This window comes from Benincasa hispida, chromosome 12 (genome assembly GCF_027475165.1).
Source record: "Benincasa hispida cultivar pf3 chromosome 12, pf3_genome.v1.1, whole genome shotgun sequence".
In the NCBI taxonomy this organism is placed as follows: Eukaryota; Viridiplantae; Streptophyta; class Magnoliopsida; order Cucurbitales; family Cucurbitaceae; genus Benincasa; species Benincasa hispida.
The window spans coordinates 69,342,349-69,358,659 of record NC_143489.1 but is presented as its reverse complement, the minus strand read 5'-3'; the positions used below and the strand labels follow the sequence as shown (position 1 = coordinate 69,358,659).

Here is a 16,311-nt window from a genome sequence, read left to right as displayed (position 1 = left end):
TCATGTGAAATATTTATTAATTAAATTTAATAAATATTCAATCTAAATTATAATTTATTATAAATATGTTTAAGCCGGCACACGTCTATTTCATCTAGTATTCTCAAATAGTAACTTTGTCATTTTTTTTAAATAGTGCCTCTTTTTTTAGCCACAAAATTACCCTCCTCTTTTTAGAGTGGGCTTGGGCTAATTGGTAATTTGATACTTCAAAATGTTAAAATGGGCCTAGGCCCATAGCATCATCCCTTACGCCATTATTTACCAGAAATTCAAACCTCATTTCTCAAGCTTCTTTCCCCGCTGGTTATGGCGGGTACGTACGGCTCCACCGTCTCTTTCTCCATTCCTTGCAATAAATTCACTATTTGCAGAGCCAAGCCACTGCTTTCAGTTTCATCTTCCATTTCCATTTCATCTCGTTCCAAGCTCCCAAGAAGAAAAAATCACTTGCGCATCAAAATTCTCAAAACCCTAACTAAACCTCCTCCCTTCACTGTCTCTCCCATTCCTCCTGAAAGCGAATCTTCAACTCCGATCGTATTGCCGGAAATATCAGGTCCTTCAGGCGTCGAGACTGAGGTTTTATCTCCGGCGGAATCTTGCCCTTCCTCCACAGCCACAGACGGCGAATCTCGACTCTCCGAGAGCTCGGACACTGCCTCGTTGCTTAATTTTGACGTTGCCAAATTTTCGTGGGGAAGTTTTGTCAGGTTTGGCGTTTACTTACTTGCTGTTTTTGCGTTTCAGACAATCTGTACTGTTTGGGTTTTAGAATATGGTAGTTCGATCAAGGAAGATAAGAATTCAGATGAAGGTTTGAGTGTTAGGAGAAAAAGCGGAAGAGAACTGTTGTTGAATGGAAATGAGAGAATTATCCTTGGGAATTTCGGGTCTAAAACGAACAAGTTGGTTTATTTGGAGGAAACGAAAATGAGGGAGAAAATTGAAGAGATCAGATTGATGGCTAAGGCAGCAAGGATAGAGGAGAAAAATAAAATATCTGATGATATTGGGGAAGACGACATGGAGGGTGGAAATGTAATTTCTAGGGCTAGGATTGGTATCGAGAAAGAGGTTGATGCTCGACTTGTTAAGTTAGAGAAGAGGCTAAATTCTGCCAAAGAAAAGATACCGGATTCACCGGTAAATTATTTGCTCAAGTCTGAAAATGTTGAAGATGCGGTTGAAAGGAAGGGTTTCAATGGTGAAGAGAGGAATAAGAGTCTAATGTTTAAGAAAAAGTTGAAATACAGAAATTCTTCTAGTGATAGAATGAAGAAACCTATGGGGTTTCAAGGTTTTGTATCTAATGGGAAAAAGGGTGGCTCAAATGGCAAGGGTACAACAGTGGAAGGTGCAAATTTTGTTGGTGGTAACATGGGAATGAAGGATACCAATAAACGGGTAGATAACAAAATCAAGGATAGTGGGGTAGATAATGAAATCAAGGATAGTGTGTCAGAGATGTTCGAAGATGATGACACAAATTTCGCAAGCAATGGATCAGTATTACCACGGGAAAACGATAGAACGAATTTGGATATTGGAACTAAGGTTTCAAGTTCAAAGAATAAACCAAGTAATGGTAATGTCTCTAAATTACAAGATACTCTTTTTGTTTAATGCTGGTTTTGTTTGTTGATCTTTTTGATGCGTTGAAGATTCCTCTTCTCAACCTTAAATTATGGTTGTTCAGAACTTTGTATTTCCTTGTTCTAAGAAATAATTATGGTTTGTTTCTTAAGTTTTTAGGTGTCGTTCAGGAGACTTCTTCAGTTGAGATATCGAAGTCACAGAATTTAGAAGATGTAATGGAGAAAAGATCTCCTTCGGTGAGTTCAGATGACAGTGTTAGAATGAAATCTATGGCTGGTGAAGATAGAGGCAAACAAACAAACAAGAAGGCTGATTTATGGTGGTTGAATCTTCCTTATGTTCTAGTAAGTTAGAAGATAAAACTTTACTTTCTGTACCTATTTTCTTCTTCATGGCATGATTTTAATTTATGAAGACATTACAAACGTGACAAATGGATGTTTGGATTATTTACTCAATCTTTTAGTTTTTAATTCTGATTCAAAACTGAATGGTCGCACACTTAGCATAACAACTATTCCAAATGAATTATATAGGCCTTGTTTGATAACACTTTTGTTTTTAGTTTTATGTTTTTGAAATCTATGCTTGTTTCCTTCCAATTTTCTTTATGATTTTCACCTTTCTTATAGAAACATTTGTATTCTCAGTCAAAAACCTAAAACAAAAATAAAGTTTTTAGTAACTACTTTTAATTTTCAAAACTTGACATGGTTTCAAAAACATAGAAGTTTATAGGTAGAAGAAATGTTTATATGCTTAAATTTCAAAAACCAAAAGTTAAAAACAAAAATCTATATGGTTATTAATTGAAGCCTTAGTTTATTAATAGAATGGCTACCCTTCAGCTGGTTCTATCTGCAAATAAATTTAGTTTAAGGGGTCCATGGTTGGAGGGATTTTCAGTCCTTGGTAAATTAATTGGTGGATACGCACGTACTTATAGTGCCACATAATACTGCTTTAGGCAGAATAACTCTAAATCCATGTAAAAAATTTAATGATTCAGAGGGGGGAACGCAGGAATGTTTTCAGGTCAAGAAAGGTGAAATGTGGTGAATATACACCTTCCCTTGGCTCCTTTTGGTGGTTTGTATCTCAAGATACGAAGTTTGGTCATGGAAAAGATTGATTTCATGGGTTTGAACAGAAGGAATGCTAATCATTCAGTTATGTTCATTTGAGTATATTAAAGGCTAATTTGAGGTTTGCATTTGTTGCAAGAATGCTCCTATTCTTTCAAATGTTGTAATATGGTCCTTGATCTTTCATAAATGTTTCAGAACTACCTTAGAGTAGAATTCCATTAAAATTTTGGGTGGAAATTGGGACATGAACTGGGTGTGGCCGTGACCTATAACAGTGTGATAATGTTTAGGTCTCAATTTTCACACTGTTTTAGGGTCCAATTTTCATCTAATGAGAGATTTATACTCTAATTAAATGTTTCTGATTTTTTTTTTTTTTTTTTTTTTGGTAATATTGTAACTTTTGAAAGAATAGGGGTATTTTTGAAACATATGGAAAATTCGAAGGTTTTTTTGGATGGTAATTTAGCATACATTAAATATTTAAAAAACAATGGAAATGTTAAGCATACATGTTTGAAGTACTTTTTTTCTTGTGGAGATCCATATTTCAATAATTGTTCTCTTAGTTTGAAGCGTAAAGCGTTTTTGAACCCTAAGATCCTTTTTCTTTTCCCCTTAACATTAAAATGTATCCATCACAGGTTATTTTTATGAATCGAGGTTCCAATGATGAAGAACTAGAAGGACTTTTCACCTTAAAGATTCCTTCCAAGACACAGGACATTGAGGAATCTACTTATACAGTTGCTTTTGAAGACCATGTTGATGCAAATAACTTCTGTTATCTTCTGGAATCTTTTTTTGAAGAGCTCGACAATTTCACAACTGATGTTGTTCCTCTGCCAACAAAAGTAAGAACTTTGAACTTTAATATCATGATATCTAGCTTCTCATTCATCGTTGCAAAAGTAAGAATTGTGAACTTCAATATCATGATATCTAGCTTCTCTTTCATCATTGATTTATGTTCACTTTATGCAGATAATGTATTGAGAAAGCAAAGATTAGAAAGATTTAAGACTTGGTTAGAATTGTTATAGCTTTTAAAATAATTGATGCAGAGAAGTAAATTTGTTTTTGGTAAATTAATAATATATTATAGTAGCATAACTATAGAAATCATAATAAGCACAATATTATAATGTTATGTTGATATTTATTTTCAATGTTCTTATGGGATAATTAATTTAAAATTTTATTTGTTTTAAATTACAATTTACAATATTGTGTTTAGTCCAGAAAATAAATTCAATTGAATTAAAATAAGATAATAAAAGCTGCCGATTAAGTTCAAAGTAAAAACTATGAATACGTCTCAACGACGTGGATGTATGACAGGATAAATAGTTAGTCAGCAAATCCACATGGACTAAAAATGGTAAGAATTCTTTTATAATCACTTTATCTTCTTCAAACTCCGTGCCAAATGTTCCCTAAGTCGCAATCATTCTGTCCAATTGATGAGCTTGTGTCTTTTATTTATTTGTTTGAGTTGAATGATTGTCAGGTTGAGGGATTAAATCATCAATATTTATGAGGATAATAATCTAATTGGTACTTTATTCACTGACCTATACTCGGATTAACGATGAATTTGTAGTTTTGTGGTTCTTGGTTTTGTTTCTCCCTCACGAGTAGCGCTTATATACACTACCTTTCTGGCATAATAGGAGGAAGAACATAACAAAAAGGAGAGGAAAGAAAACCACTAACATTTTTGGTTGGTGCTTCTGTAGGAACTTGAGAAGGTCATAAAATCACGTACTAGTAAAATGATTGTTGTGAAGAAGAAGCAACTGCAGCTCTATGCTGGTCAACCATTTGACGATGTCGAGACGGCTTTGCGTGCTTTGGTTGAACGAAATGAGAATGTTATTTCTTTACATTTCAGATAGGAACCAGATGTACAGAGAAACATTCAGTTTCATGCTCGATCCGTTGCGAATGCAGCCATCAAACTTGCCCAAGATGGTGAAAATTTGTCACCGGAGATGGGAGCGTAGCCCACCGAGAAAATTCGCAAGTCCTTTTGTTGATCTACGAGGCCTTTCCCCCCTTTTTTACTTAGTTCAGAGAGTCAAATTTAGATTTGAATTTCACTTCCACCCCACTTGGTTTTGTCTTACTATTTTTTTTTCCTTTGCCAAACAATGACATCCGAGTGTGTTGATAATTACGAGCTTCATGATTCGAATCTCCCAGTCCTTTATTGTTACTAAAAAATTTTTTTTTTTTAAGCATTCGTTTTTGAAATATTGGTTTGTTAGAGGATGAAAATAGATAACGAAAGAATGTTCAAGTTCAACCTAGTTGGTTATTCCCTTATCCAAATGTTTGAGAATAAAACTATGCAACTTTTTAAGATCGATTCAAGTAAATTTAAAACTAAATGATTTTATCTTTTGTTCAACAATATGTGGGATGAGAGATTAAAATCTTTGACATCTGAGTCTATACATATTTTGTCTAAGTATTTGATAAGCATTTTCATTCTCTTGTTTGTATATGCCTTTATGATGGTAGATTTTGTGGTTTAATATCTAATATTAATATGATCTCATGAGTCCCGTCGATAGTTGGTTTTCATATTAAAATCAATTCCAATTTTGAACACAACAAGAACATCTAATGCAATAATGAAAATATTACTGTTCAAACATAAAAGACTATAAGTCATCAAACGATAAAACTCTGAACTTAAAACATGAAATTTAGAGATTTGACTACTATAGATTATAGAGATTTGTCTCTCTCAATTAAATGGAGATTTGACTACTATAGTTTAGAGAGATTTCACTCCATTAGGAGTAGCAGCATGGGACAATGGATATCTCTAATGAATAATATATGGGTCTAGCTAATATTCATCTCTCTATGTTCTTTTCAATTACAAAGGGAAAAAAAATCATTTTTCAAAAAGTTAAAATTTTGCCACGCGAAGATTTGTGTTGAAGGATAAATTTTGGATTAATCACAAATTGCTACGTCATTTCCTAAACTAATGACGAAATTACAAACCATCAAATTTGGGACCAATTAAAAGCTGACATGTGTCCAAAATTGAAATTGAAGATATAAATTGGCAAATTCCAATGATGTCACTTTGTTTCATCATAGCCATTGGAATGAACGAAACTAATTTGATTCAGTTTGATATTACAATTTGGGCTAAGATCCAATTGAGCTTAAAAATAAGCTTAATCAAACCCAAATCCAATTAAATGAGTCCCAGGGCCATGTCCATGGACCAATCAAGCCCAAGCCCACCTGAGAGCTCTATAAATAGAGGAGTTCTCTTCATTTGTGGGATCAGCAATCCTACCCTCCAGAGAGCCTAGAGAGAATTCCCTATAATTAGAAGACTCCTTGATTCCTGAAGATTAAATCACTCTTTGAAGCTCAAGTTTTGAAGATCCAAAGATTCTTCCAAGACTTCAACTTCAATAACATCATGTGTTTCGCTTCCTCAAGTCAAGTGTGCGCATCCAATTGAGAGAGAATAAGAAGATCAAGTACTAGAGATTGAGCTACATCGCATCAAATTAACACAAAAACAAGTTCAACTCCACGAAGCAAGTTTATCCAAAAATGCCGTGCGAACATATTGGCACGTCCGGTGGGACATCTCTACCTTTTATCTCTCTCGTCATCCAAATCAACAAATGACACAAAAAAAGTTGCATCCAAAGCAACTGCTATAAGCAGCTTCTGTATGAGACCTATCACCCGAAGTCCCTTAAAGGAGATCCTGCACAGGCAAGAACAAGGCTCTGTCATCATGGAGAAAATCTAGGAACAACTAATGGAATTTTCTAAAGGTGGGATTGTCATAAGAGAAAATCCCTTATTCGACAACTCTGCTCCTACTTTTGATCGATAAGAGAAAGAATTGCACTTTGATGTAGTGTTTGTCATGATCTCTGACATAACAACTGAGTCGGCCATGGTAGAGATAAAGAGGAAGATAAATCTCTTAATGAAAGCTGTTAAGGAGCGAGACCATGAAATCGCGGCCTTGAGAGTCCATTGTAGGCTCGAGAAATTGCTGAGACAAGTCAAACTCTAGCTATCAAAGCAATGACAGAGGAAATACTATCTTGCAGAAAAACCAGTGACAACAATCTACCTTTGTCACCTCCCTATTAGTTCAACAGTTGCAGGATATAATCACAAACTCCATAAGGGCTCAATATAGAGGACCATCGTAAATTTCTTTTATGTAATCCAAGCCATTCACCAAAAGAATCAACAACTTGAGAATGCTAGCTGGGTACTAACCTCCAAAATTTCAGCAGTTTGATGGAAAGGGCAATCCAAAACAACACACTGTTCACTTCATTGAAACTTGTAAAAATGCAGAAACTAAAATAGACCAACTAGTCAAGCAGTTCGTCCGAACCTTGAAAGGCAATACTTCTGATTGGTACATGGATCTAGAGCCTAAGGTGATCGATAGTTGGGAGCAACTTGAAAGAGAGTACCCGAATTGCATTTTTAGTACAAGTCGTATTGTTAGCATGATGGAGCTGATGAACGCCAAGCAACAAAAAAGACAACCGATCATCGACTACATCAACCTATGGAGAGCTCTAAGTCATGATTGTAAAGACAGACTCATCGAACTGTTTGTTGTGGAGATGTGCACCCTGAAGGAACTCTTATCGAAGAGTACTTATGAGCAGAAGCAAGATCGTTCCAAATTCATCGTGACAAAAAATGAAGAAACTCTTATTCAAGAGTACCTACGAGCCAAAGAAGATCTTTCCAATTCATTGTGACAGAATTACCACATATACATTCAAACATACTAAAATGCATTCATAATGCTAAAGAGATCGAGAGATCATACTAGTTGAAGACTTCTTCTTCACAACAAATCTAAAACCCAATCATCTACCTCGAACAGTTTCCACACGAACAAAAAGAAATGCAGATGACACCACCACTCAGAGCCCTCAGTATTCTTAGAGTGAGAATCCAAAAGGTGGGCTTTGTTCAGATTTGGTAGAGGGAAAGAATAAAAGAGATCATATATAACGATCAAGCAAGTGGGAGATGAGCTCGTCTATCGTATAGACAAGATGCTTGATCGGTTAGGTGAAGTATACGATCGTGTAGGAAAAAGGTACGCGATCATCTAATCGATCGTGTAGGAAAAAGGTAAGCGATCGTCTAAATGATCGTGTAAAAAAACTAAGCGATCGTCTATATGATTGTGTAGAAAAAACTAAGCGGTCGTCTATACGATCATTTATAAATATTGGGAGCTAAACGATCGCTTAGGAAAAGGTAAATGAATGTTTAGTAAATAGCGCAAGAGGGTGTAATTGTTAAGCGATCGCTTAGCACTATCGTATAGGTAAGCGATCGTGCAGGCACTATCGTATAGGTAAGCGATCGTGCAGGCACTATCGTATAGGCACAGATTTTCTAAGCGATGACACACTTTTTAACACAATGTCCACGCATCTCATGCTTAACACACCGTGAGCTATTTATGCATCTCAAAGTGATCTTTCAACTCACTCGTCCATTATTAAAACAGAAGAGACGCTGTCCCATTTCCCTTTTAACCGTCCAATGAATGTAATCACATCATATTCATAACATATGAATTAATATCATATATTAATTATACTATTTTTCCTCCACTAGATATAAATCATATTTATATCCAATTTTCTCCAAATTAATGTATCTCATATATAAAGTTAATTATATCATATATAATCGAACTCGCTCTTGTCAATTTGAACATTTCAAACTGATCAAAAAACTGACTCTCAACTTGTATCCAAGATACCAAGGGGACCTTATGGACCTAAGGCTCGAAGCTCCAACATGTAGGATTGTATCAACAACAGCGGAAGCACAAGGATCATCTAAGCACTCAAATTCATAATTTTGGCATAATATAAAGCATGCTTCTGCAGAAAAATGGGTTTCAAGACATACCTCTTGTAGAACTTCTCCAAAGCTCATTCTCCAGCTGCAATCTTCTCCAAATCTTGTTGTAGACCACCTTAAGATCTTCCCCACTATTCTCTTGGTGCTCTAGATTGAGTTGTGGGACTAAAAATAAGCTTGAATCAAGGGATGAAGGAGAAAAGCTCACTACTGAAACCTTGTTGAAGAACCTTTCTTCAAACCAATTTTTCTCTCAAAACTCTTTTGATTGCATGCTTGATTTTCACTTTAATCTCTTCATTATATGCAGATCAACATGCAAAGAGAAGAGCTGCATGAGTTGCAACTCATGCTTGGAGAAGACAAATGCAAGATTAATGCTTCATGTGTGAGCTATTTAAGTGATGGATAATGGAAAATCCATTTTTCCATTTTGTGTTTTTGTTTTTTTCCAATTTTGTCTAAAAATCAAATTTTGATTTAAAAAATCTATTTGATTTTAAAAATGAAAAATTAATGATTTCATAAATTAATTATTAAATAAAACTTAATTAATTTAATATCAACATATATCCATTTTTATATATTTAAATCATATTTAAATATATAAATTCTCCTATTCTGTTTAATTCTAAAATTAAATATAATTATATCTCATATAATTACTAATTCTCTTAATTCTAATTTGAACGTTTCAAATTAACTTATCACGCTATTCTAGAGCTAGTCCGTTACGAGCTAGTAGAGGGACCTCGCGGACCTACAGATCATAGGCTCCAACGATCCAAGATTAATTGGCTAAACTCATTAGACCAGATTAATCTCCATTCGTTAACTAATGGGTTATTCCACTAAATCCCATAGTTGCACTCCCTTCACTGTAGATATATTATGTGCACATGATTTAACCATAATCAACAAGTTGACCCTTCACAGGTTGTTCGTAATAACGGCTGGGTCAAAATCTATTTTACCCTCAAGATTACGTCTTATTCCTCAAGTTCCTATTGATCCTCTAATGAACAACTGGTTTGTGATCCAATCACCAAACCAAACTCTCTTGTCCTATGCGATGATGCAAAATGCATAAAAGCAAGGTGACCGCATACAATCATATCCTATCTCTAGGATGCATGCGATGCGTTGATAACAAATAGTGCTTATTCCTAAGCTCCTATCTCTTGATTATGCATTCTAATCTAACTCTCCCGAGCCTAGATTCTAACCTGACCTTCCCAAGCCTAGATCCTGTCCTTAGACTACCCTCTCGAGTATCTCCAATGGACGAATGAAGCACTAATAATACAAGATAATTGAATGGAGCTATTCATTTCAATAAATGTTTCTCAACCCATTCAACTAATTTAGCTATTCATGCATAAATAATAGAGAGTGAACAAATATAGAGAAGTAGATTCCATTTCAATAAATGAGTGAAGTACAAAATAACAATGAAAGTTAAAGGTAGAGAGCCTGGTAACATTCTTTGTTGATCGAGGCTTTTACACTGTAATCTCTTTCAGTTCTAAATATGTTCCTGCTTCCACAGGCGTCAGCTTTCTCTCTGTCCTTAAAACTTTTGGTGCTCTCCCAAGCTTACCGAAATGATCTATCGGCACAATCTCCTCTTTCACGTCCACCTTAAAACGAAAGAAAACTATGAACAAAGGCGTATGAATTGATTAACTTGTGGAACCCCTTTTCTGAAGGTAGCCCTTGGTATTTATAGAACATCCAGGGTGAACGATGGCTTCTCTCTCATGATTGCACGAATGGGACGACTTTAATTCTTCTGACTGATGCATCAAATATTTGTCACCAAAAAGCTGAATGTATTTGTGATCGTTATCAACTGTCAACTTAATTCGGATTCGACTGTCATCAGCTTTTTGTCCCATCGCGATTAATTAACCTTTCACCCAGATGCGCCCACTATGTTGTGCTGACCAAGTTGCGACAATCCTTCTCGGGCGAATGTTTGCGAGCACAATCATCGCAAAGCTTTGCGGTGAAGTTGCGCTCGACCGATGATTTCCTATGCTCACAATTTTTGCCTTGCATTAACGCATATTCTGCATAAAAATAGAAAAATCAACTTTTCCTATGCGATGAACGCATGCGACCGCAATATTATGAATTTGATGCTTGATGGACGCAATTTAACATGTTTTATCAATGCAATCCAACATTGTTTAAGAACTTAGCGCTATGATAACATGCATTTCTGCCTGTTATCACACCCCCAAATTTAAGCAATGCTTGTCCTCAAGCATAAGCTAAAGATTCTTTTAGCAAGTCAATTGCAATGTTCTTTTCCAAGATTTCTCAAGGATACTTCGTTCAAATTCTGTATACCAAAGTTTCCTTAAGTCTTGTTCAAGTCTTCTCTCAAAATATTTCTAAGACCTAGGGACCACAAGCTTAACTTTCAAAAAGATTTCACTAACTTCCAAAACATCGCATGATTTATTTCAAAAAGAAATTTTTTCCACCGGGTGTCAAATAATTTTATCTTTGCATATTTCTTGTCATTATTTTCTTTTCTGACCTTGCACTGATCTGAGTGCTTTGTCTTCATTTTGGCTTGCCCCCATGTGTGTCATGCGAACATCCAACTATGAGCATTGCACTCTTCCTCAGACTAAACTCATACCTATTTGGTAGTGGAGTTGCGGTCATTTATTTATGCGTTGATCCTGGTGACTTACTTTCGTTTTGGCTTGCCCCCACGTGTGTCATGCGGACATCCAACTACGGGTAAGTGTCTTTCACAACTTAACTCTTATCAACATATTGCATTGATAGTGGAGTTGTTATTCTTAAAAAGTTTTGTTTTTTTTTTTGTTTTTTTTAATAGAAAATAGCAAGGTCGAAAATAAATTACCTCACCCCCAAATTTAAAATGCGGCAATGTCCTCATTTCCAAAAGATTGAAATGAGTCATGCGATGTTCTTAGAATGCATTGTAAAGAGAGTTTGAAAGAAAGCTAGCAAACCCCCAACTTCTAGAAATATTTTATGAGGTGACTATCTTAAGGTTAAGATGACTCTAGTATATACGAAAGAAATAGAAGCATGTTTTTCATCATTGAAATCATACTTGGAAAAGAAACAGTATGCGGTAACTTACTAAATTAATCTATGTCAAATGATTGCAATAATCAAAGAGGATGCAATGATAAGACTTTTAAAACTAAAATGCGATGTGATAACGCAAAATTTGAAAAAAAAAAAAAAAAAAGGCTAAGGAATAATACACCCCCAAATTTGCGTTGTCGCCCGCATTGTGTATTGACACATCCTTCTTTGCGGCGATCTCTCTTCTTTGGATTGCGATGATCGAGTGAGATAATTTGCTGCTTCATATAACATCTCTGCAATCCTGTGCCTTAATTGTTGTAAACAAACAAAGACATGGTCAAATGATTTTAAACAAAACAACATTTTTTTTTTAAAATAAGAACAGTGTAGATAGATAGTCAGTATAACAAAGTAATTGCGATAATAGATAATAACGAGTAAGATAAAAGTTCATGAGGTAATGATGCAAGAAGAAGGATGTTCAAAAGAGTTGCGTCCCTGTTGATATTGAGTTATATAGTAACTCAGGGACTACTTATTCCAGACTGGTTTGTTCACGTCCATGGTGGCTTTTCTCTCTTTTCTTTGTCTTCTGGGATCTTTACTGCCTTAATCCGAAGTTTTTCCCCATGAATGCTCATTACAATTTCCCCCTTGCGTACATCAATTTGAGCGCGACCGATTGAAAGGAAAGGTTGTCCCAATATGATGGGCGCATCTTCATCTGCTTTATAATCCAAAATGAGGAAGTTTGTTGGCAAGATGAATTTATCAATTGAGATTACGACATTTTTCAACTCTCCTTCAAGATGTTTTCGAGATCTGTCTGCGAGTAGAAGAGTTTCCTTTGTGGGCATAAGTGTGCCGACATTCAATTGTTTGAAGATTGATAGCGGCATTATGTTTATACTTGCCCCAATATCGCATAGTGTTTGGCCACTGTAGGTCCCTCCGATAGAGCATGGTATCGTGAAGATTCCTGGGTCGCCCATTTTCGGTGGGATCATAGCATTTTGCACTGCAGACACGATTGCGATATTTTCTTCCTCATTTTGTTCCTCTTTCAATCTTTGCGGAGTTACTAGTGGTTGAACTTTTTCTATCTCAAGGTCTAGAGGCTTAAGGGTGGACGTAACTCCAGGGTCTATTTTCTCGGGCTTTTTCAAACTATAGGTCAACGGGTCTTTGGTTGTCACCGCATTCAAGTTGGTCACAATGGGCTTCTCCCCTACTTTTGCAGTCATGTTGTCGCTTAGCAAAGAGACTGCTAAGCATTGTTCCTTCCCGTTACCCCCAACATTGCGAGGGAGATTAGTTGAGCTCGGCAACACTTCTTGCGGTCTATTTTTCAGCTCGCCCACAATTTTTCCCATTTGAATTTCGAGATTTCTAGTAGATGTAGCTTGATTCTGAAGTACTGATTTGTTTTTCTCAATGTATTGCTTCAGTAAGCTTTCTAAGGACGAAGTTTGCGGTGCTTGTGAGCTGCTAACTTGGCTATGCACTGGACCGTTTGTTTGCATGAAAAATCCAGGTGGCCCTCCTTTTTGTGCCACAGGTTTAAAGCTTTGTTGTTGATTTTTCCACACAAAATTTGGGTGGTTTTGCCACCTGGGGTTGTATGTATCGGAATAGGGATTATTTTTCATGAAGCATACCGACTACGGGTTTGTTGGGCATTCTTCCATCGGGTGAGCATCTCCGCAAATGACACAACTTGCGTTCGTTTGAGCAATTGCGTTGACCTACCCTTTCTTCGCTCTCGTGTTATTAATTGTGATGCCTTGTATCAAACCCATCATCGCAGTCATTTGATTTTGCAGGGATGCGATGGCCCCGTTTTTTGCATCATTATCTTTTATTCTTAATCTCTGATCGCTTTCCCACCAATCCTCATGATTTTTGGAAATGTGATCAAGTATACTCTTTGCCTCCTCATATGTTTTGTCGAGTAGACTACCAGCGGCTACCACATTGGCAGCGGTTTGCAAAGAGGGATTCAATCCTTGATAGAAAATCTCCATTTGTAGGTAGTCTGGTAAGTCATTATGTGGATAGCCTTTTACCAGCCGCTTGAACCTCATCCAGGCATCGTTGAGTGATTCGTCATCTTCCTGTTCAAAATTTGTTATTAATTTCCTTCTCCTAGCATTCTCGGTTGGTGGGAAATACTTCTTCATAAACTTTTCCACCACCTATTCCCACGAAGTTATCTCTCCCGGTTTGAGAGAATATGCCCATTTCCTCACCTGATCACACAAAGAAAAGGGAAATAGAGTTAGTCGAACTTCTTCGGTTGAGATATTCGAGAACATAAAAGTGTTGCAGATTTCTATGAAGCTCCAGAGGTAGGCGTGCAGGTCTTCGCCACGCCTTCCTCCAAACTGCCTAGTAGCCTGGATCATCTACAACATTACCAGCTTCATTTCAAACCTCGATCCATCTAACACCGACCTCATGATTCCTAGAGAGAAATCGTAGAGGTTAGGTGATGCATAGTCCCGAATGGGTCTATTGTGATCATTCACCAGAAGGATGGTGTTGGCCATTATATTGTTCACATTCGCGGCCATTTCTGCCAGTTGTTCCGCCATTCTTGGTGTTCTCTCTTGTTGTTGTTGGCGGTCTCTTAATCTTCTTCTAAATGTCCTCTGAATCTCCGGGACATAATTCGCCAGAGATTGAGAGTCTGCAAAGAAATCAGAAAATTACCGTTAGCACACTATTTTGCCGAAGTCCTCGGCAACAGCGCCAAAAACTTGATGCTTAATTTTTATGAAGTGGAAATGTGGATGATATGCATTAATGAAATTGCGTTGTGCACTCAAGTTTCCTTAGCAGAATCCAAGTGTAAATTCCACTGAGTTTCCTGGTAAGTCCAGGGTCGAACACAGGGACTTCTGAAAACAGGTTGCGTTGGTAATTTGTATGAAAACTTTGTAGTGGCCAAATAAATAAATTGTTGGTTTGTTGTTGATTGTGTTAATGAAAAAGTAAACTAATGCGGTGGATTTGAGAAAAGTCAGTTGTGTGATAGATGCACTGAGTATGCAATGAAAGGGTTGAGAAGATCTTTAGCTAGCATTACTTGGAAATGCGTCAGACTATGTGATCATGCTACCACCATGCACAACAATTAATTTTCCAATGCAAATGTGATGCTCCTAAGTCTAGGATGCATGTGTTGAATGCAAAAGTGTCCATAGAACTTATCTCTAAGTCCCTACTCTTGTCCTATGCAATGATGCACAATGCATAAAAGCAAGGTGACCACATACAATCATATCCTATCTCTAGGATGCCTACGATGCGTTGATAACAAATAATGCTTATTCCTAAGCTCCTATCTCTTGATTATGTGTTCTAATCTGACTCTCCCGAGCCTAGATTATAACCTAACTTTCTCAAGCCTAGATCCCGTCCTTAGACTACCCTCCCGAGTATCTCTAATAGATGAATGAAGCACTCATAATATAAGATAATCGCATAGAGTGAAGATTCCCTAGTTGTGCTAACTAAATGCTTCTCAACTTCTCAACCCATTCAACTAATTTAGTTACTCATGCGTAAATAACAGAAAGTGAACAGATATAGAGAAGTAGATTCCATTTCAATAAATGAGTGGAGTACAAAATAACAATGGAAGTTAAAGGTAGAGAGCCTGGTAGCAATTTCTTGCTCACCGAGGCTTTTACACTGTAATCTCTATTCGGTTCTAAAGATGTTTCTGCTTCCGCAGGTGTCAGCTCTCTCTCTGTCCTTGAAGCTTCCAGTGCTCTCCCAAGCTTACCAGAACAATCTATTGGCACAACCTTCTCTTTCACGTCCGCCTTAAAATGAAAGAAAACTATGAACAAAGGCGTATGAACTAATTAACTTATGGAACCCCTTTTCTGAAGGTCGCCCTTGGTATCTATAGAACATCCAGGGTGAACAACACCTTCTCTCTCATCATTGCATGGATGGGACGACTTTAATTCTCCTGACTGATGCACCAAATATTTGTCACCGAAAAGCTAAATGTACTTATGATCGTTATCGGCTATCAACTTAATTCAGATTCGACTGTTATCGGCTTTCTTTCCCATCGCGATTAATTAGCCTTTCACCCAGATGCGCCCACTATATTGCGCTGACCAAGTTGCGTCAATCCTTCTCGGACGAATGTTTGTGAGCATAATCATTGCAAAGCCTTGTGGTGAAGTTACGCTCGACCGATGATTTCTTATGATCGCAATTCTTGCCTTGTGCTAACACATATTCTGCATAAAAATACAAAAATCAATTGTTCCTATGCGATGAACACATGCGACCGCAATATTATGAATTTGATGCTTGATGGACGCAATTTAACATGTTTTATCAACGCAATCCAACATTGTTTAAGAACTTAGCACTATGATAACGTGCATTTCTGCCCGTTATCAGTCCTCAAAAAGAATTTGGTAACTGAGCGTAACTCATCATGGAATGAACTATGTCCAACAAGGTTTTGTTTCTCCTCTCTACCACACCATTCTACTGAGGTGTGCCAAGGGCTGTGAGTTGAGACTGAATTCCATGTTCTATCAAATAGTTCTGAAATTCTATGTCCATATACTCACTACCTCGATCCGATCGAAGCGTTTTAATC

At 36.7% G+C, this 16,311-nt stretch overlaps 1 protein-coding gene across 1 annotated transcript; it reads left to right on the top strand.

Annotated features, from left to right (window-relative positions):
• The first annotated feature begins 282 nt into the window (after positions 1-282).
• On the top strand, positions 283-5,052 carry LOC120068224 (ABC subfamily C protein). Its single transcript, XM_039019937.2, has 4 exons — positions 283-1,588; positions 1,756-1,943; positions 3,332-3,541; positions 4,427-5,052. Exons 1-4 carry the CDS (start codon positions 310-312, stop codon positions 4,583-4,585), a joined length of 1,836 nt encoding a protein of 611 aa, XP_038875865.1. The 5' UTR covers positions 283-309; the 3' UTR covers positions 4,586-5,052.
• Positions 5,053-16,311: the final 11,259 nt, after the last annotated feature.

Bases quoted from the DNA above. Each gene is read 5' to 3' on its own strand.
- LOC120068224 (XM_039019937.2), top strand. From the start codon at position 310: ATGGCGGGTACGTACGGCTCCACCGTCTCTTTCTCCATTCCTTGCAAT. The intron at 1,589-1,755 runs GTAATGTCTCTA...TTAAGTTTTTAG, and splicing joins AAAGAATAAACCAAGTAATG to GTGTCGTTCAGGAGACTTCT. The intron at 3,542-4,426 runs GTAAGAACTTTG...GTGCTTCTGTAG, and splicing joins TTGTTCCTCTGCCAACAAAA to GAACTTGAGAAGGTCATAAA.